The following is a 21,018-nucleotide window of genomic DNA, read 5'->3' on the forward strand; positions in this document are numbered from 1 at the left end:
TTAATAGAGCTTGATGGCATGCTGGATAAGCCTTTATCATACTAATTGCATGTTGGCCTGAATGATATGGGAAATAGCTTGCTGCAAGGGAAAGCCCAAAGTTGCTAACATTTGCATTTATTTGTTTGTAACCAGCCTGAATCGCCTAAGCCAGTGAAACATCAGGCAAGTGCTTTTCTTTATGCTTCTTAGTTATGAGTTAATACAACTGCGTACACTCTTTGGCTTCTCGTGTGTTCTAATGGAAACAAATTATATAGCTAAATTCATAATGCCAATCAATCACTTGTTAAAACAAGAATAAAAAGAATTATCTTTCAAGTATTTTCTTCTGCTAAGGCTAATAGAACAAATTGCATTTCCTTTAGTTTTTTGTCAGAATTTCAGTTCTCATTTGTTCTGTAATATTAACTTTCTCTGACATTATTAACAAAGCATGTTTTTGCTTCAGATATCTATTCAATACTGCATGGAATGATTAACTGTTGATAATATTTTTGATACAGGCTTTTGTGTTCTCTATCATACTTCGAATCACATACTGTGATGTTTAAAAGTTGTAACACTTAGGAAAATAGATATTTCTAATCTTGTAAAAGTCACATATCACTGCCATGTATGTCTTGTGTAACCAAGGGATTCATTATATTCAGTATTAGAATTTTACTTCTTATGGATAAGTGAGAGTGTTGTACTGGAAGTTATACTTAATAAGCCTGATTCCCTTTTTTTTTTAGCTTTATAGGTCATAATATGAATAACACATTTAGGAGAAAGTTACCTATTTTCTTCCTCTACTGAGTTAAAAGAGATGATTTCTCTTTCATGTGGAAGAGAGAGATACCGTCTAGGTAAATTACACAGAACTGGACCAAACATATATTCTTTTCCCTATTGCTGAGGAAACCTTTTAGATTTGTCTTCTGTAATATAAACTATGCTATGATATAAAGCAGGTGTGAGACAAGAGTTATAAAGACAATCTATAAATAAAAAGAAACTTGGACATAAATGTTAGGACTTTACCCTCCCATTGATTTGGGGATATGCTCTGGACCAAAAAGTATCAAACTCTCACAGCATGACAGAACTCCTGTGACCTGAATTAGATTGAAATTAATTGGGAAATGTTTAATAGAATGAATTAAAAGTGTTATACAACATAGATAATGTAAATTTGTGATTTTCTTGGTCAGTTTGAGGCCAGCAGTTTGACACTAGACATTACTATGAATGAATTCATCCCTGAAGGACTATATCAGGGGTTGGCAACCTTTTTGGCCATGAGAGCAATAAACGCCACATTTTTAAAAATGTAATTTTGTGAGAGCCATACAGTGCTCACAGTGCCGCTCCTGTAACAGTGCATGCTCCTGTAACAGCGCCTGAAAAAAAATTGACTTTATGGCTCCTGCAGAAAGAGCCATTCGTTGCCAACCTCTGGACTATATTGTACTTGTGGTAAATGGACAGAGACTATGCTATAGGAAAGATCATAGCCTATAGATATTACTTTGGCAGCTGCAACTGCAAATTGGGAGATCTAATTAATAACTTACTGGATTGCTTAAATTAGAAGCTGGAGGGTTGTACCACAATTCCAAACACTACTTTTTCTCATGGTAATACTCATAATTATTAAAACACATAAATTTAGGCTATATTGTCAAATCTTCAAATGATTTAATTTAATATATTTCATTTCATTTTATTTTTTAAATATTTTATTTTTTTAGAAACATTTTCCATGGTTACATGATTCTTGTTTTTACTTTCCCCTTTGCCCCCCCTCCATATCCAGTGTGCATTTCGACTGGTTTTAACATGTGTGATCAATCAAGACTTATTTACATATTATTGATAGTTACATTGGTGTGGTCATTTGGTGTCTACACCCCCAACCATGCCCTCATCAACCCATGTGTGGAAGTGGTTGTTTTTCTTCTGTGTTTCCTCTCCTGCAGTTCTTCCTCTGAATGGGGGTAGCATTCTTTTCCATAAATCCCTCAAATTGTCCTGGGTTATTGCATTGTTGCCATTATAGAAGTCCATTACATTCGATTTTACCACAGTGTATCAGTCTCTATGTACAGTGTTTTCCTGGCTCTGTTCCTTTCACTCTGCATCAATTCTTGGAGGTCTTTCCAGTTCACATGGAATTCCTCCAGTTTATTATTCCTTTGAGCACAATAGTATTCCATCACCAACATATACCACAATTTGTTCAGCCATTCCCCAATTGAAGGGCATCCCTTCGTTTTCCAGTTTTTTTGTCACCACAAAAAGCGCAGCTGTAAATATTTTCGTACAAGTCTGTTTATCTATGATCTCTTTGGGGTACAAACCCAGCAATGCTATGGCTGGATTGAAGGGCAGGCAGTCTTTTAGAGCTCTTTGGGAATAGTTTCAAATTGCCATCCAGAATGGTTGGATCAGTTCACAACTCCACCAGCAATGCATTAATGTCCCAATTTTGCCACATCCCCTCCAACATTCATTGTTCTCCCCTTCTTTCATTTTAGCCAATCTGCTAGGTGTGAGGTTATTTTGATTTGCATTTCTCTAATTATTAGGGATTTAGAACACTTTCTCATGTGCTTATTGATAGTTTTAATTTCTTTATCTGAAAATTGCCTATTCATGTCCCTTTTTCCATTTATCAATTGGGGGATGGCTTGATTTTTTTATACAATTGTTTTAGCTCCTTGTTGAGTTTTTTGTTATAAAGATTTTTTCCCAGTTTGTTGTTTCCCTTCTGATTTTGGTTGCATTGTTTTTGTTTGTACAAAACCTTTTTAATTTAATATAATCAAAATTATTTATTTTACATTTTATAATTTTTTCTAACTCTTGCTTGGTTTTAAAATCTTCCCTTTCCCATAGATCTGAGAGGTATACTATTCTATGTTCACCTAATTTTCTTATAGTTACCTTCTTTATATTCAAGTCATTCATCCATTCTGAATTTATCTTGGTGTAGGGTGTGAGATGTTGATCTAAACCTAATCTCTCCCATATAGTTTCCCAATTTTCCTAGCAGTTTTTGTCAAATAGTGGATTTTTGTCCCAAAAGTTGGGCTCTTTGGGTTTATCATACACTGTCTGATGTCACTTACCCCAAGTCTATTCCACTGATCCTCCTCTCTGTCTCTTAGCCAGTACTATATTGTTTTGATGATCGCGGCTTTATAGTATAGTTTAATATCTGGTACTGCTAGGCCCCCTTCCTTCACGTTTTTTTTTTTTTCATTATTTCCCTTGATATTCTTGATCTTTTGTTCTTCTAAATGAACTTTGTTATAGTTTTCTAATTCACTAAAAAAGTTTTTTGGTAGTTTGATAGGTATGGCACTAAGTAGGTAAATTAATTTGGATAGAATGGTCATTTTTATCATGTTAGCTTGTCCTACCCATGAGCAATCAATGTTTTTCCAATTGTGTAGATCTAGTTTTAATTGTTTGGAAAGTGTTTTGTAGTTGTGTTCGTATAATTCCTATGTTTGTTTTGGTAGATAGATTCCTAAGTATTTTATATTGTCTAGGGTGATTTTAAATGGTGTTTCTCTTTCTATCTCTTGCTGCTGTGAGGATTTAATATATTTTAAAATTCAGAATGGTTCTCTATTGTATATCAGTATCTATACCTAGACATTGAATTAAATCATTGTTATATGAATTTTTTTTCAAAGAAAAGTAAAATGCTTCCTTTGTCCATGCCTTAATACCATTATTGACCTATATGACAGCATTAATTTGGCATTTACAAAGCCAACTGTATTGCAGGAGTATGCCTCATAGCCTAGTCTACTGTAGAATGGTATAGTGATGATTTTTCTAAATTCTTTTTTTGAAAAATCTTGGAAAACAGAAGTCTACTTCATATATACTGAATACAGAAATGCTTGAGCTTGTGTATTTTTCATATGTTATGCTTTATTAGTTTCGGCTCTCGTTTTCAATGGATCAATGTTCCTCAGTGCTATACATTGAAGTTGAACCTGCTCTACATTTTCCTCAAGGCCACAAGAACTATGTACCTGATGTTTTAAGATTTAAGTTGGCAGTGTAGATTGTATAACCAAGTGGTAGAGCTGTGGTCAGTCAGGATTTAGAATAATCCATGATCCTTTGTCCTGATTCATCTTTCCTATCTTTAAATATAATATTGTATCTTTTAAAAAAATTATTATTTTTTAAACCTTTACCTTACTTACTGATCTTAGAATCAGTATTGTGTATTGGTTCTAAGGCAGAAGAGCAGTAGGGGCTAGGCAATGGGAGTTAAGTGACTTGCTCAGGGTTACACAGCTAGGAAGTGTTTGAGGCCAGATTTGAACCTAGGACCTCCCATCTGTAGGCCTGGCTCTCAATCCACTGAGCCACCCAGCTGCCTCTATGTCTTTTTTAAAGAGAAAGAAATAGTCCTATCAAACCAAGTCACAGAATCATAGACTTTGAGAGGTAGAAAGAAAAGGAACCTTAGTATATTCATATAGGTCAAACTATAGATGAAAAGAATCTTCTAAAGTGTACCCCACAAGCCTCTGTTTGAACATCTCCAAATTAAGGAGAACCTGCCGTACCTTTTTGGGATAGCTCTAATGGTTAGGAAGTTTTTCCTAACTTCAAGCCTAAATTAGCCTCTATATACAGTGGTTCCCAAACTTTTTTGGCCTACTGCCCCCTTTCCAGAAAAAATATTACTTTGTGCCCCCTGTCATATACTATCACTGGCCCCTTACAGTTTTTCACTGCCCCCAAATGCACCTGTGGTCTTCTTTGCCCCCCTGGATCGCTGCAGCACCCATGAGGAGGTGGTGGCACCCACTTTGGGAATCATTGCTCTATAACTTCTACCCCTTGCTCCTAATTCTGCCTTCTGGGGCCAAATAGCAAATCTGTATACCTCCTCCAGATGCCATGAAGACAGCTATCATGTTTTTTTCTGAGTCTTCTTTTATACAGTCTGAATAGATCTAGTTCCTTCAGTTCATCTTCATATGAGATTCATGTTCTTCATCTTCATGGCCTTAAGTTTCTTCACCACTTAGCCTCAGTGAGAGCTGTAAGGTCAAGTTTGCCTCCTTATGTTAGGACTTTGCTCCTCTTGTTGGTTACCTGAACTTAGGGCAGTTGCATATAGACATTTAAGGCCATTAGTTTTATCATTAAGCACAAACTGTATGAAACAAATTTCAGTTAGTTTAATCATCCAGAGACTTTTCTTACTGAAAATATAATTTTGCTTTTATTTTTCCTTTCACACTGACTAAGGACTTTGCTAGACTTTGTATCTGGACATTGTTTTAGCCAGCAGAGCAACAAAAGTCAAAATATTCATTTTTGATCAGTTAGTTACTAAATAAAATTACTTTGAACTAAGCTTTTGTGTCTCATTAACTTTTAGGGTTTTCATGCTTGAATAACAATTCTATTTTCATCAGCTTCCAGCCTGATCCATACAAAACTGAATTAGCAAGTATGTTTTCATCAGCTTTCAGTCTAGGCCATATAAAGCTAAGTGAATTCTCATTTAAAGGTAAGAGGAAGGTGGAATGTATATCTTTTTTTAAACTTATTAGATTGACCATTTTTCCTTCTTTTTAAAGTAAAGCTCACTCTCCTTACCAGTAGGAAATGATTATTTCTTTAGGGACTGTTGCTTTGTAACTCCCTCATTTTACAGATGATGAAGCTGATTAAGTGCTTGTATATAAGTTGTAGTTGTCCAAATTGATCAGTTCTTCATGACTGAATGTGTAGTGTTCTATCTACCACATCATCATGTCACATCAAGCAGAAAAGAACTGATGAAAAACTTAGCTCAAGTAAATACTAGGATAACCGTATCCTAGTAATTTATATTAACTTAAGATCTTGAAGTAAGAAAGACCCAAGTTCAGATCCAACTTCAGATACTTCCCTGGGCAAGTCACTCTAAATTCTTTGCCTCAGTTTTCTCAATTCTAAAATGGGAATAATAATAATACTTACCTTATAAAGTTGTTAGGAAGATCAATATTTGTTTTAAAAAACCAACTTTAAGGCATAGTAGGAACAGGGGCAGCTCAGTAGCTCAGTGGTTTGTACTTCTACCTTGATTTTTAAATTCTTTTAAAAACCCTTACCTTCCATCTTGGATGTGCATTGGTTCCTAGGCAGAAGAGTGTTAAGGGTTAGGCAATGGGGTTAAGTGACTTGCCCAGGGTCACACAGATAGGAAGTGTCCCAGGCCAAATTTGAACCCAGGACCTATGGGCCTGACTCTCAATCCACTGAGCCACCTAGCTGCCCCCCTTTATTTCTGCCTTGAAACAAGTACACAATACTGATTCTAAGACTCCTAAGATTTCTAGGTAAGGATTTTAAAAAAGAAGTATTAGGCACTGTATCAGTGCTTCTCTTTCTCTTCCTTCATTATGTCTGTTACTTCTTGGATGAAATGTTAACTCTGTTTGGCATTTAAATCCCTTCTTGTCTTCTTGTATTATATATCATTTTCTTCCACTTATTCTCTGCTCCAGACAGACAGGTCTACTTGCTTTTCCTTACATTTAATACTATATCTCCCATTTCTAGGCCTTTGTAATGGCTGTCCCCTGTATAGTACTTGGAATGCTCTCCCTCCTAACTTCCACACTGGTATTTTTTAAGTTTCAGTTCAAGTCCCACTTCTTGCAGAAGACCATTCTATATCTTTCTAGCTGACTGCTTTTTTGCTGTGACTATTTCCCATCTACTCTGCATATATTTTACATGTGCCAATTTATTTATTTTTTTATTTATTTATTTTTTTTTTTAAACCCTTGTACTTCGGTGTATTGTCTCATAGGTGGAAGATTGGTAAGGGTGGGCAATGGGGGTCAAGTGACTTGCCCAGGGTCACACAGCTGGGAAGTGGCTGAGGCCGGGTTTGAACCTAGGACCTCCCGTCTCTAGGCCTGACTCTCACTCCACTGAGCTACCCAGCTGCCCCTGCCAATTTATTTTTGGTGTCTCCCCTAGTAAGCTCCTTGATGTTAGAGACTATTTTTTCCCATTTAAAAAAATTATATTTCCAGGGCTGAGGACAGTGTTATATACATATTAAAGGTAAATGATTGGAGGTTTTGTTTTTAATATGAATTATATGGAAATAGCTTTTGAGTAATAAAACATGTAAAAACCGTGGAATTGCTAGTCAGCTCTGGAAGAGGAGAGGGAGAGAGAACATGAATCATGTAACCATGAAAAAATATTCTTTAAAAAATTAATTAATTAGAAAAAAAGAAAAGAAAATTTAGGTGGTTGCAAATTTCTTAATATAAACACAGTGAAACAAGAAAACAACACTAAACCCATCTGGCCCTTATTTATAAGAAGCATAATTAATTAAGTGCAATTAGCTTTAAGCAATGTTGAAAGAGCTTAATAAATTCTATCTCTTCCAGAAAATAATAAAATTTAGATTAATGTACTTCAGTATATAGATTTTTGTGACATACAAATTCAAATGTATATCTTCAGTATTCCTAACAAGCATGCATGTTTTTGGATATAATCAAGGAACTCAGTTGTTTGATCTCAATTTTAATAAGAAATAATGTTAGTCCCTTTGGTTTTCCATTTTTTAAATGGTGATAATGATATCTATCAGTATTTCATGCATATCTGTTGAGACCATCTGTGTGTAAGTACATTTTCTCTTATATAATATAGTAACACTTTAAATAATGAGATTTGAATTTTTTTTTAAATCACTGATTGTGTTATGTAATAATACTTTTCAAAAAGCTGTTTTTTGTGTTTTCTCACAATTCTGTGCCTAATTTGTTTTCTTATACTTAAATCCATCATCTTTGTTTAACAACATTAGTCTTTTCTCTTTTATATAATTTTTTATATGCTAATTTATTTCATTTTTAGTGAAGTGCTATCAAAATTTCCAGGATTGATTGAGAAGACCCATTACAAAGGGGCACTTGGTGTGAAAGAACTGAGATAAAAAGGCAGTCATATATGAGAGTTAACTTGAAGACTTAATTTTAACATGAATACTTCTATTTTTTGTTTTGTTTTGTTTCTTTGTGTATTATGTTTTAGGGAGAACTTGAAAGGCAACTTTTACAAGCAAACCCAATCCTTGAATCATTTGGAAATGCAAAAACTGTGAAAAATGACAACTCTTCCCGTTTCGTAAGTTTAAATACCCCTGTAAAGTTTAATTCCTCAGTTTTGTATCTGAATATTTTGGCATGAATTGGAAAATGAAGTTATTGGACCTCTAGGAATTTAATTAGAAATTAAACTAATGGATGCAAAGAAGACAGGTAAATTATTGGGGGAGGGGGGAGACAGTGTCTTTGGTGATAGGACTTTTAAAATAGTCAGCTTGCTATTTCATGAGATATGACATAAAGCATTTGTTTACTATGTTTAGCCTTTTAACTTGCTACAGCTTAAAAAATGGAATTTCAGATGTTGGCAAAAGCTTGATTACCATTTGATTTTGATGCACTTTTTAAAATGTATGATTTATACTGTAGTCCTATTTTTTACTGTCATTTAGTCATAATGAGATTTGATTTCTTAAGAGAATAATGTTAAAAAATATTTTGAAGGTGCAGTGTTAATGTCCATTTTTGTAGAGAATTGAAATGAATTCAAGAAGGAGAGTCTTTTATGTTCTTAGTATTTCTGGTAGTTTGTTTTGTCTCTTAATTATTCTGGTTTGGCTTCAATAGCTGGATACTATTCTCTTACCCTTCAGACCTGCATTAGGAGTAGAAAATAATTAAGTTCCTAAAACAAAATAAATTCTTCCTTTAAAATCAAGGCGAGCTCTAATTTCTAAAGTCTCTTTCAGGCCTAAGATTCAGAGCTGTAAAGAACCTTAGAAACAATCTAGTCCAGTTCCTTCATTTTGCAGAGAAAACTGAGTACAACAGAGTGGAAGTAACCAGCCAGCTAAGGTCTCTCAGACACTGTGGTAGTGGTAGATAGATCTAAGGCAAGAAACTGGTTCTTCTCACTTCTTTTTTTTTTTTTTTTTTTTTTAAACCCTTACCTTCTATCTTGGAGTCCATATTGTGTATTGGCTCCTAGGCAGAAGAGTGGTAAGGGTAGGCAATGGGGGATCAAGTGACTTGCCCAGGGTCACACAGCTAGGAAGTGTCTGAGGTCAGATTTGAACCTAGGACCTCCTGTCTCTAAATCCACTGAGCTACCGAGCTGCCCCCTTCTTCTCACTTTTAATCTTTTGTTCTTTCTCCTGTACCTTCTCTGTTCTTTAGGTCAGGGCTACTAGCTTTTCTAAACTATATTGGTCAAGGATTTTTATTGGAATTTTCCCTTTCCTTATCTTAGAAACTTATATCTCCTAAATTACAAATTATTTTCATGTTGTTTCTGTTTCTTCCCATGGTACCTAGCAGAAACCTTTCAGCATTTTAAATGTAACTTTTGTTCCTCCATATATCCTTTTTCACAAATAACTCCTTTTTCTCCACACCACAAAAATCTGATATTTATTGTGATTGGGATAGGGAAGAGAAGTGTGAGGGGAATAAGCATTTATTGAGTACCTATTGTGTGTCAGGCATGGTGTTAAACATTTTACAAAAATTATTTCATTTCATGCAAAGGGTGACATAATTTCTTACTTTGCCCATCTTATACATTGAAAAACTTACTTCTTGAGAGCTTTGTAGACATTGGGAGGGCTCTAATACTTCCTGAGAAATGCCATTAACTCTGACAGTGCTTTATTCCCAGCTAATAGAATATGTTTCCCGAAGAAGAAAGATTTTTACTTTTACTCAGTGTTCTGTATGGTTCCTAAAAAATCTGATTTCCTAAAAAGCCTGAAAGGAATTATGATCTTAGGGGTCAGATTTTCTATCTACTGTAACATTTTAAGGGAGTTGCCACAGAGTAGCCCTGTGCTCTGTTCTTTTAATGTAGTTTCCTTGTATATGTCTCCAGAATTCAACCAGTTCTGTGGCACAAGGCGAGTTAATGTTTCCTCTCTATTCTTTCATCTGTTTGCATTTTTTTATTTCTTATAATGTTTGCCAAATGTTGATCAGTATCCATACAGTGATTGTTAAGTTAAGGCATGTTGATTTTTATGTACTCAAGATGAGTTGACCTTGAAGGAAGACTTAATGTATTTAAAGCATAGGACGCTCTAGATGCTGCAACACTTCATCTGTAATTCAGAATAAGAAACAAAAAACACAGAACTATTCTGGTAGTTATTTGAGTGATAAGAATTTATTGGAGCTCCTTATTGAGGCTCTATACTTTGTAACTGTATAGTCTTTCCTCTTTCCAGAGCTTAGTCATTGTTCAACCTAGGCTAATGCTTTAAAAAGTTTTCCTGGCTTGCAAGGGAATGCTAGTGTCTTTTTGCCTGAGGCATACTTCTAATAACAGAAATGCATAGGAGACTTGAAGTCTTGTTTATATAATCTTTAGTAGCATGAAATAACAGACATTGTAATTGGTGCTAAATGATCTTTGGATTGTCAACTTCTATTCTTTTGTCCCCTTTCCAGAAAACACATACTACACACTAGATTTTTATATTCTAGTAACCATCTATATCATTTGATAGCTGAGACCAGCTTCACAGAATATCTATATGCAGCAATTCTACCAATATATTGCTACAGCAAAGGAGGTAGTACATTTTGCCCTTGTAGGTATGGTGATTTTGATAAGCATTAATCAAATACATCAATAAATGAAATTATAATACAAAATTAAAGCATGTTATTGTGACCAATTTAGACAAGTAGAAATGAGTATAAGGAAGAATGAAGAGGCAAAAGACTTGATTAGCAGAATTTGTTAAATATCTACTATGTTCTAGACATTGTGATAGGCCCTAGAAAACAAAGGCACAAATAGTTCCTGAATTCAAAAAACTTATATTCTTTTAGGGAGACATTTTCATAACTAAATATATACAAGATACCTTTTTTACAGGGAAGATACTAATACCTGAGGGGGATGAGTGAAATTTCTTGAGGAGTTAGGAAGGAAACAAGGATTCTGAGGTGTATAGAATTGAAGAAGGGAAACATCCTAGAGAGAGACCAATGCAGAGACCTGGAGATGGGAGTTAGAATGACCTCTGTATGGAACATTAATACATCTTGTTTGTTTGAAACATAGAGTGTAGGAAGCGGGGAGTAATAATAAGATTGGAAGGGTATTTGGGGCCAGTTTTCAAAGGGCTGTAAAAACTAAGCAGGAGAGTTTATATTTGAAAAAAGAATTGTGGAGAAAAACATTGGGAGATATAGGCAAGGAAGAGGAGACTTGATTCCTTGCATCGTTATATGTGTGATAGAAAAGCAGATGAAGAAAGGCATGCATTTGAAAAAATAGAGGATTTAGAAAGAAAGAAAGGCTCAGTAGAATAGAAGGTTAGGTGAATTATTAGCCAAGAGGAACTCCTCCCCCCCTCACCCCCACATTTGTGGTTGTTATTTCCACTTTGTAATCAAATCTACCACTGAATGAGCTAACACATTCTTTAGGGTGTATTGGTGATGGCTAGAACCTATCCATTTAGCTAGATTCCTTCTTTGATCTAGAGGTTACCAAATTCCTCTATATAGAAAAGTTGTGAACCCACAAAAATAACTTTTAAAAAACTGTTGACATCTTTTGTTTTACATCACTTTCATTTCCAGCCTATTCCTCCTTTCCTACTCAGGTAATCAAAAAAGTCAAAAGAGGTATATATGGTAAAAGTAGTTTAATATTAAGAATAATTGGAGAAAAAAATAGTTTAATAAAATTAACAAAAACATTAACGGATCTGATGGTATATTAAATATTCATGTGTATCATCACAAAAGAGGGAGGTACGTTTTCTTTTGTTTTCTGCAAGGCCAACTTTGGTCATTACAATTTAGGGAAACTTATCAAAGAGGATATTGTAGAACTGTTTCAGAAACTATGGACTTATTTTATTGAGAAGTAGACTTTTTAAAAATGAGGCAGCATAGTTAGGGGTTCCAGAAGTCAAGGGTGTAGTTTTAATGCTTAATTATTAAGGCTTAAAACTGTACTTGGACTTCTGGGGCACTCTATAGTTAACAGAGCTGGAAAGTAAGGCAAGGATAAATGAATTGGTTTGCTGTTTCCTTCTCCAGCTCATTTTATAGAAGAGGAAACTGAAACAGACAGGATTAAGTGACTTACCCAGGGTCTCATAGTCAATAAATGTCTGAGGCCAAATTTGAGCTCAGGGCTCCCTAACTCCAATCTTGGTGTTCTATCCACTGTCACCCATCTATATATCTACTATGCCATATGTACTATATATATACCATATATACACATAATATACATAGATTGTGTATCCTTAGAGCATATACTTCTACTCTTCAGGAAGAGCTTTTAAAAAGTTTGTCTTTTAAAGCTCTCACTGAATAAATGCTTACTTTCCTTTTCTCCTTGGTGTAAGACTTCCATTTCTCATCCTTCTAAATAGGGCAACAACTCCTCTCCTATACTTTAGATCCTTTTCATTCTCTTTCTTTTGTTTTATTTAAGCATTCTAATTTTTCCAAACAACCAGGAAAGGGTTGTATTTTCTTTGGGTCTCTTTTCTGCCTCTACCAGCCTTCATCCTTGATTTCAGTGGCATTTCTTTCGGCAACACAGATTGTAACTTGACCTAATACATGTTCTAAAAAGGTTGCTCTGGCTGAAAAATTAATCACTTTCCCCCCATTTTGTTGATGAACACCTCAAAATCTAGCCTTGATTAGACACATTTCTAAAGATTTATGACCTGTAAAATCTTATTCCTTGCTGGAAAACTCTTGAATAACCCAGGGTCACTTTCATACCATTATGAAGTAGAGGAGTACAACTGTAGTGAGTGCTGGAGATTATAGTACTATTTAATTTTTTTGACTAAACATGGATTTTAATCTTTGGAAATCTGACCTAATATTGTTACAACATTGCTGTTTTATAAAACTTTAAAGCATTTTTTTTCTTTTTTTTTTTTTAATGGCTAGGCAATGGGGGTCAAGTGACTTGCTGAGGGTCACATAGCCAGGAAGTGTCTGAGGCCAAGAGGCCTGGCTCTCAATCCACTGAGCTACTGAGCCCCCACTAAGCCCCCACATCCAGATATAGTGATTAGAAAATCGCTTAAGGCAGTGATGGGAAAACTATAGCCTGGATCTGGCCCTCAGGGAATAGTTTGCCCATCACTGAACACACACACACACACACACACACACACACACACACACACACACACACACACACACACACAGAGTGAGGACTTCATCTGAGATATACATAACTCCTCTACACATTTTTTTTCAAGAACCCACTGGAGAATCAGCTTTTTGTATTCCCTAATTTTCTATGGAGCCACTAGAGAACAATTAATATTTTGTTTTGTTCTAATTGTACAGTTTTCCAGTCTTTCTTTTATAAGCCATATTCCTTTGAGATAATTGTTTGCATAGTTGAATGTTTTTAAGTACTGATATTTACTGTTTTATTGTATCTGTTACTAATAGAGGATGATATAAACCATGTGGATATTACATCCTTAGGACACTGTGGCCTAATGGTGTATCCAGAGCCATACAGAAGGTTTTCCTTTAAAAGTACCACATGAATTATAGAGAAAGTGGAGTTAAAATTTTTTTTGTGAGATGAGGAAAATTTGAACTACTAAGTGATATGAGGCAAAGACAATGCCCTTTTGATTTTCTGTAAGTTGCCTAAAGATATGAATGAACCCTTCTAAAATTCTAAGTAAGGCAGAAATTTTGGAAAATATTGGATACTAATTAACAAGCCTTTTAGAGACTGCATAGGATAAATTCCTTAACCATTTGATTCCACTTATTCGCTATGGATTATTAACTTGCTGAAGAAACATTTATTTCAAAAGTCATATCATCTGGTTTTCATTAAAGAGTTCATTCTTATTTTTATAACAGCAATGTTGATCTAATCATTCACAGTTTTTCCAGTTCTAGTGATTCCACACTCTAGATGATGACAATTTGCACAATAAATCTCTTGAAAAGACATTGTAAATAGTAATCTGGCTTTTTAAAAAGTGATTGTAATTCTATGTAAGTAGAATTAGTAGGTAATTTTTTGTCCTTCCTCATATTAGAAGTTAGAAAATTTTTCTAAGTTCTCATAAATCATTTCAATAGATAAGTGGGAGAAAGTAATTATGAAATGTAGAACAAATTTATATTTCCTATAGTGTTGTTGATTTGGGGTAACTGTGATCTAGAATTTTTTGTTGTATGTTAAGTGAAACTTAATTCTTCACAAAAATCCAGAAGAGATACCCATATAAGAAGATCATGAATTATTAGAACCAATAAAAATAACTTTCTTCCTCAAGTTTTGACAATATATTTTGCCACTGAGGTCAGTGGCAAAATTTCTTTTGTCGTCCTACCAAAAAAAAAACAAACCCAACAAAAAAAACCATGTTCAGTGACTGTGTATGCTGACTGATAGATACATTACTATGTATTCATGCAAAATTTACTTTCTCGAGTATTTTATTACTGGTTCAAAATACATGAATTGAATATTTTAAAGGCATTTTATGTCATGTCTATGAATACCAGTGTGGGATGGGCAGCTCAATTATAGATTTCTTCCCAAAGTGCCTGAAAGGTAAATAATAACCCATCAATGATGAATGGAGATAGCTTTGTCTTTATTTTCTTTATTCAGCTCTACTATTCTAGTCAGATGTACAGTAACTTTGATTATGTAAATAGTGGACATTTTATTTTAGTTCATCATGTGCTGAAATCTGGAATGCTTTACCAGTTAACTGTGTTACTATCCCACTATACTTTCTTCCTGTAAGAATCAGTATTAGGTACAATGAATTGTTTCACTGGGATACAAAATTTGTGAACCAGTGTTGTTAGTTCTTTGTTTTACTCACTTTAGAGAGCTGTTTATTCTTTTTTCAAAATGTCTTTTACATATTTTATCTTTTGGACAAATAAAAATATGGATCATTGTTCTATATCTGCTTAATAACTATCCTTGACTAAGCAAACCATGTATTTTTCCAAATTAGTGATAAAAATGTTTAAGTGCAGAAATACCTGGGTCACTTCACTAGAGATATTTTTCAGAGTTGACATGGAATTATTAATGGCCAATCTTTGGTTCTGCCATTCAAAACAGTTCCCCATGCAACTCAACTATTCTGACATTTAGACCACATCTTTTGCACAAGAATAGCAAATGCTTTCTTGAAGTCTATATATAAAGTATATATTAATTTAGTAATCTTGTCAAAAGTGGAAGCAAAGTTGGACTGGCTTGACTTTATTTTTTATTTTTATTTTTATTTATTTTTTATTTTTTTTTTTATTTCAGATGTAACAGTAATTTTATATTAAACTGACAGGTTTTGAGAGCAACTAGATAATACAGTGGATAGATAGAGAATGCCGTCTGGTGTCAGATAGACCTGGGTTCTCTTGCTTCAGACACTTTCTGGCTGTGTGACCACAGGCAAGTTGCCTATTTACCTAGCCCTTGTGTCCTAGAGTCCATACAAGGGCAGAAGGTAAGAGTTTTTAAAAATTGAAACCTTTACTCCTGCACTAAGTAAATTCAGTGGCTTAAATATTTTTTTCCATTTACTTTTTCTTTTTTTGATTTTTTTAAACATTTATTAATATTCATTTTTAACATGGTTACATGATTCATGCTCCTACTCCCCCCCTCCCCCTCCCCTCCGCTTTCCCCCCTACCCATGGCCGACGCACATTTCCACTGGTTTTATCATGTGTCCTTGTTCAAGACCCATTTCCAAATTGTTGTTAGTTGCATTGGTGTGGTATTTCCGAGTCCACATCCCCAATCATGTCCGCCTCAGCCCATGTGTTCAAGCATTTGTTTTTCATATATGATTCCTCTCCTGCAATTCTTCCTCTGAATGTGGGTAGCGTTATTTACCATAAATCCCTCAGAGCTGTCCTGTGTCATTGCATTGCTGCTGGTACAGAAGTCCATTGCATTCGAATTTTACCATAGTATATCAGTCTCTGTGTACAGTGTTCTTCTGGCTCTGCTCCTTTTGCTCTGCATCAGTTCCTGGTGGTCTTTCCAGTTCACCTGGAACTCCTCTAGTTTATTATTCCTTTTAGCACAATAGTATTCCATCACCAACATATACCACAGTTTGTTCAGCCATTCCCCAATTGAAGGACATTCTCTCCTTTTCCAGTTCTTTGCCACCACAAAAAGCACAGCTATAAATATTTTCGTACAAGTCTGTTTATCTATGATCTCTTTGGGGTACAAACCCAACAATGGTATGGCTGGATCAAAGGGCAGGCATTCTTTTATAGCCCTTTGAGTATAGTTCCAAATTGCCAGCCAGAATGGTTGGATCAGTTCACAACTCCACCAACAATGCATTAATGTCCCAATTTTGCCACATCCCCTCCAGCATTCATTACTCTCCCCTTCTTTCATTTTAGCCACTCTGCTAGGTGTGAGGTGATACCTCAGAGTTGTTTTGATTTGCATTTCTCTAATTATGAGAGATTTAGAACACTTTCTCATGTGCTTATTGATACTTTTGATTTCTTTACCTGAAAATTGCCTATTCATGTCTCTTACCCATTTTTCAATTGGGGAATGGCTTGATTTTTTTTATATAATTGATTTAACTCCTTGTATGTTTGAGTAATTAGACCCCTGTCAGAGTTTTTTGTTATAAAGATTTTTTCCCAATTTGTTGTTTCCCTTTTGATTTTGACTACATTGTTTTTGTTTGTACAAAAGCTTTTTAGCTTAATATAATCAAAACCATTTAATTTACATTTTGTAATTTTCTCTAACTCTTGCTTGGTTTTAAAATCTTTCCTTTCCCAGACATCTGACAGGTATACTATTTTGTGTTCACTTATTTTTAGTTTCCCTCTTTATATTCAAGTCATTCACTCATTCTGAATTTATCTTAGGGTAGGGTGTGAGATGTTGATCTAAACCTAATCTCTCCCATATTGTTTTCCAAATTTCCCAGCAGTTTTTGTCAGATAGTGGATTCATGTCCCAAAAGTTGGGCTCTTTGGGTTTATCATACACTGTCTTGCTGATGTCATTAACCCCAAGTCTATTCCATTGATCCTCCTCTCTGTCTCTTAGCCAGTACCATATTGTTTTGATGACTGCTGCTTTATAGTATAGTTTAATATCTGGTACTGCTAGGCCCCCTTCCTTCACATATTTTTTTATTATTTCCCTTGATATTCTTGATCTTTTGTTATTTCAAATGAACTTTGTTATAGTTTTTCCTAATTCAGTAAAGAAGTTTTTTTGGTAATTTGATAGGTATGGCGCTAAATAGGTAAATTAATTTGGGTAGAATGTTCATTTTTATTATGTTAGCTCGTCCTACCCATGAACAATTAATGGCTTTCCAATTGTTGAGATCCAGTTTTATTTGTTTGGAAAGTGTTTTGTAGTTGTTTTCATATAATTGCTGTGTTTGTTTTGGTAGATAGATTCCCAAGTATTTTATATTGTCTGGGGTGATTTTAAATGGTGTTTCTCTACCTCTTGCTGCTGTGATATGTTGGAAATATATAGAAATGCTGATGATTTATGTGCATTTATTTTGTATCCTGCAACTTTGCTAAAGTTGTTGATTATTTCTACCAGTTTTTTAGTTGATTCTCTAGGATTTTTTAAGTATACCATCATGTCATCTGCAAAGACTGATAGCTTAGTCTCCTCATTGCCTATTTTGATACCTTCGATTTCTTTTTCTTCTCTAATTGCTACTTCTAGTGTTTCTAGTACTATGTTGAATAATAGAGCTGATAATGAGCATCCTTGTTTCATTCCTGATCTTATTGGAGAGGCTTCTAATTTATCCCCATTGCATATAATGCTTGTTGATGATTTTAGGTATATACTGTTTATTATTTTTAGGAAAGGTCCTTCTATTCCTATACTTTTCAGTGTTTTCAATAGGAACGGATGCTGTATTTTACCAAAGGCTTTTTCAGCATCTATTGAGATTATCATGTGATTTTTGTTTGTTAGACTGCTGATATGGTCTGAATGTGAATGGGATGAACTCGCTCATAAAATGGAAGCAAATAGCAGAGTGGATCAGAAACCAAAATCCCACCATATGTTGTCTACAAGAAACACATATGAGGCGGGTGGACATACACAAGTTTAAGGTTCAGGGCTTGAACAAAATCTTTTGGGCGTCAAACGAGAAAAAGAAGGCAGGAGTGGCTATTGTGATTTCTGACAAAGGCAAAGTAAAAATAGATATGATTAAAAAAGACAGGGAAGGTCATTACATCCTGATTAAAGGCAGTATAAACAATGAGGAAATAACACTGCTCAATATGTATGCACCAAGTGGTATAGCATCCAATTTCATAAAGGAGAAACTGGCAGAGCTCAAGAAGGAAATAGATAGTAAAACCATAATAGTGTGTGATCTAAGTATTCCCCTTTCAGATCTAGATAAATCAAACCAAAATATAAATAAGAAAGAGGTAAGAAAGGTGAATGAAGTCCTAGAAAAATTAGATTTAATTGATATGTGGAGAAAAATAAATAGGGATAAAAAGGAATACACCTTCTTTTCAGCTGTACGTGGTACATTCACAAAGTTTGACCATGTAATAGGGCATAGAATCATTGCAAACAAATGCAGAAGAGCAGATATAATAAATGTAACCTTCTCAGATCATAATGCAATAAAAATAATAATTAGTAAGGGTACCTGGATAGGTGAATCAAAAAACAATTGGAAATTAAACAGTATGATTCTCCAAAACCAATTTGTCAAAGAAGAAATCATAGAAACAAGCAACAATTTCATTGAAGAGAATGACAATGATGAAACATCCTACCAAACTCTGTGGGATGCGGCCAAGGCAGTACTCAGGGGGAAATTTATATCCTTGAGCACATATATTAATAAATTAAGGAGGGCAGAGATTAATGAATTGGATATGCAACTCAAAAAATTAGAAAGCGAGCAAATTAAATACCCCCAGATGAAAACTAAATTAGAAATACTAAAGATTAAGGGACAAATTAATAAAATTGAAAGTAAAAGAACTATTGAATTAATAAATAAGACTAGAAGCTGGTATTTTGAAAAAACAGATAAAATAGACAAAGTACTGGTCACTCTAATAAGAAAAAGGAAAGAAGAAAACCAAATTGACAGTATTAAAGATGAAAAGGGAGACCTCACTTCTAATGAAGGGGAAATTAAGGCAATCATTAAAAACTATTTCTCCCAATTATATGGCAACAAATATAACAATTTAGGAGATATGGATGAATATTTACAAAAATATAAACTGCCTCGATTAACAGCAGAAGAAATAGAATACCTAAATAATCCCATATCAGAAAAAGAAATTGAACAAGCCATCAAAGAACTCCCTAAGAAAAAATCACCAGGACCTAATGGATTCACAAGTGAATTCTATCAGACATTCAAAGAGCAACTAATTCCAATACTATACAAATAATCTGATATGATAAGCAAAGAAGGAGTCCTACCAAATTCCTTTTATGACACAAATATGGTACTGATTCCAAAGTCAGGTAGATCAAAAACAGAGAAAGAAAACTACAGACCAATCTGCCTAATGAACATAGATGCAAAAATCTTAAATAAAATACTAGCAAAGAGACTCCAACAAGTGATGAAGAGGATCATCTACCATGATCAGGTGGGATTTATACCAGGAATGCAAGGATGGTTCAACATTAGGAAAACCATCCACATAATTGACCATATCAACAGTCTTAACAAACAAAAATCACATGATAATTGACTTGATTTTTTTAATTAAATTTTATTTTATTTTTTAGTCAGTGGAAACCCTCCTCTCTATTACCTGTTCCTCTACCCCCATCTCCCATTGTGAAAGAAAGAAAAATAAACTCTTGTTACAAATATGTAGAGTCAAACAAAACAGATCTTTGCACTGGCCATGTACAAAAAAATAAAGCTTAGTATGCGCAGAGACTATTGCTTAATTTTGAGAAAGTAGGGAGCAAGTTTCATCATGAGTACTTTGGAAATGTGCTTGGTCATAACATTCATCAGAGTTCTCAGTCTTTGAGTATTTGACTTTACAGTATTATTATTACATCAGATGTTCTCATGGTTTGGCTTCTCACATTCTGCCTCAGATCATAAAAGTCTTGCTAGGATTTAGAAAACATCCTTTATTTCAGCCATTCTTTCATTTGATGAACACCTGCTCAATTTCCAATTCTTTGGTATCACAAAAAGAGCTGCTATAAATACTTTTGTACACACAAATCCTCTTCCTCTTTTATCTCTTTAGGATATAAAACTAGTAATGGTATTACTGGGTTAGAAGGTACAAACAGTTTAATAGCTTTTGGAGCATTGTTCCAAATTACTTTCTGCAGGGACTGGACAGTTCACAGCTCCACCAGCAATGCATTAATGTTCTGTTTGTGATAAATCATATAGAATTTTCCTTAGTTTTCTTGTGAAAAGCCTAGTGTAAGTGTTAGCCCTTCTGATACTCTTCCAAGACAGTGTCATATCTTTATTTTCCTCCTATTATCTGCCTTTGCTTTCATCTTTGATTAGATCTTTGCATTCAGTATCTTGATTTTGCAGCTTTTGAAGTTTGTGCTTATTTCATCCTATCTGGTTCATTCTACTACTTCTCAGTCATATGCTACTTGCCAAATTTTCAACTCTCACGTTGTACAAATATTGGAGTATCAAAAGTCTTGTGTTTGCCTAAAAGATATTCCTGTCTTAGAACGAAAGAGAGAGAATGATACTTAGACTATATTTAGATTATGTACACATATTGATGACAACTGTTTCTGAACATTGGGCAAAATTGACCTCTGACATAATGCATTTTTTTGCTATTTTGAGAGGAAGAAGAGTTGCATATTTAGTTAGCTGCTGTCTGCTGACAGAATGATGAGAAATGAGTATTTATTCAT

The 21,018-nt window shown here is 34.4% G+C and overlaps 1 protein-coding gene across 1 annotated transcript in view; it reads left to right on the forward strand.

The window, feature by feature from the left end:
- The window catches only part of MYH10 (myosin heavy chain 10), a 186,428-nt gene that overhangs the window by 51,986 nt on the left and 113,424 nt on the right, over positions 1–21,018 (forward strand). Inside the window, exons 5-6 of the mRNA XM_044675221.1 lie at positions 136–165; positions 8,083–8,175. Of these exons, the coding sequence (XP_044531156.1) occupies positions 136–165; positions 8,083–8,175 (123 nt within the window). The remainder of the gene's footprint in view (positions 1–135; positions 166–8,082; positions 8,176–21,018) is intronic.

The sequence above is a fragment of the Gracilinanus agilis genome, chromosome 4, assembly GCF_016433145.1.
Source record: "Gracilinanus agilis isolate LMUSP501 chromosome 4, AgileGrace, whole genome shotgun sequence".
NCBI classification, from domain to species: Eukaryota; Metazoa; Chordata; class Mammalia; order Didelphimorphia; family Didelphidae; genus Gracilinanus; species Gracilinanus agilis.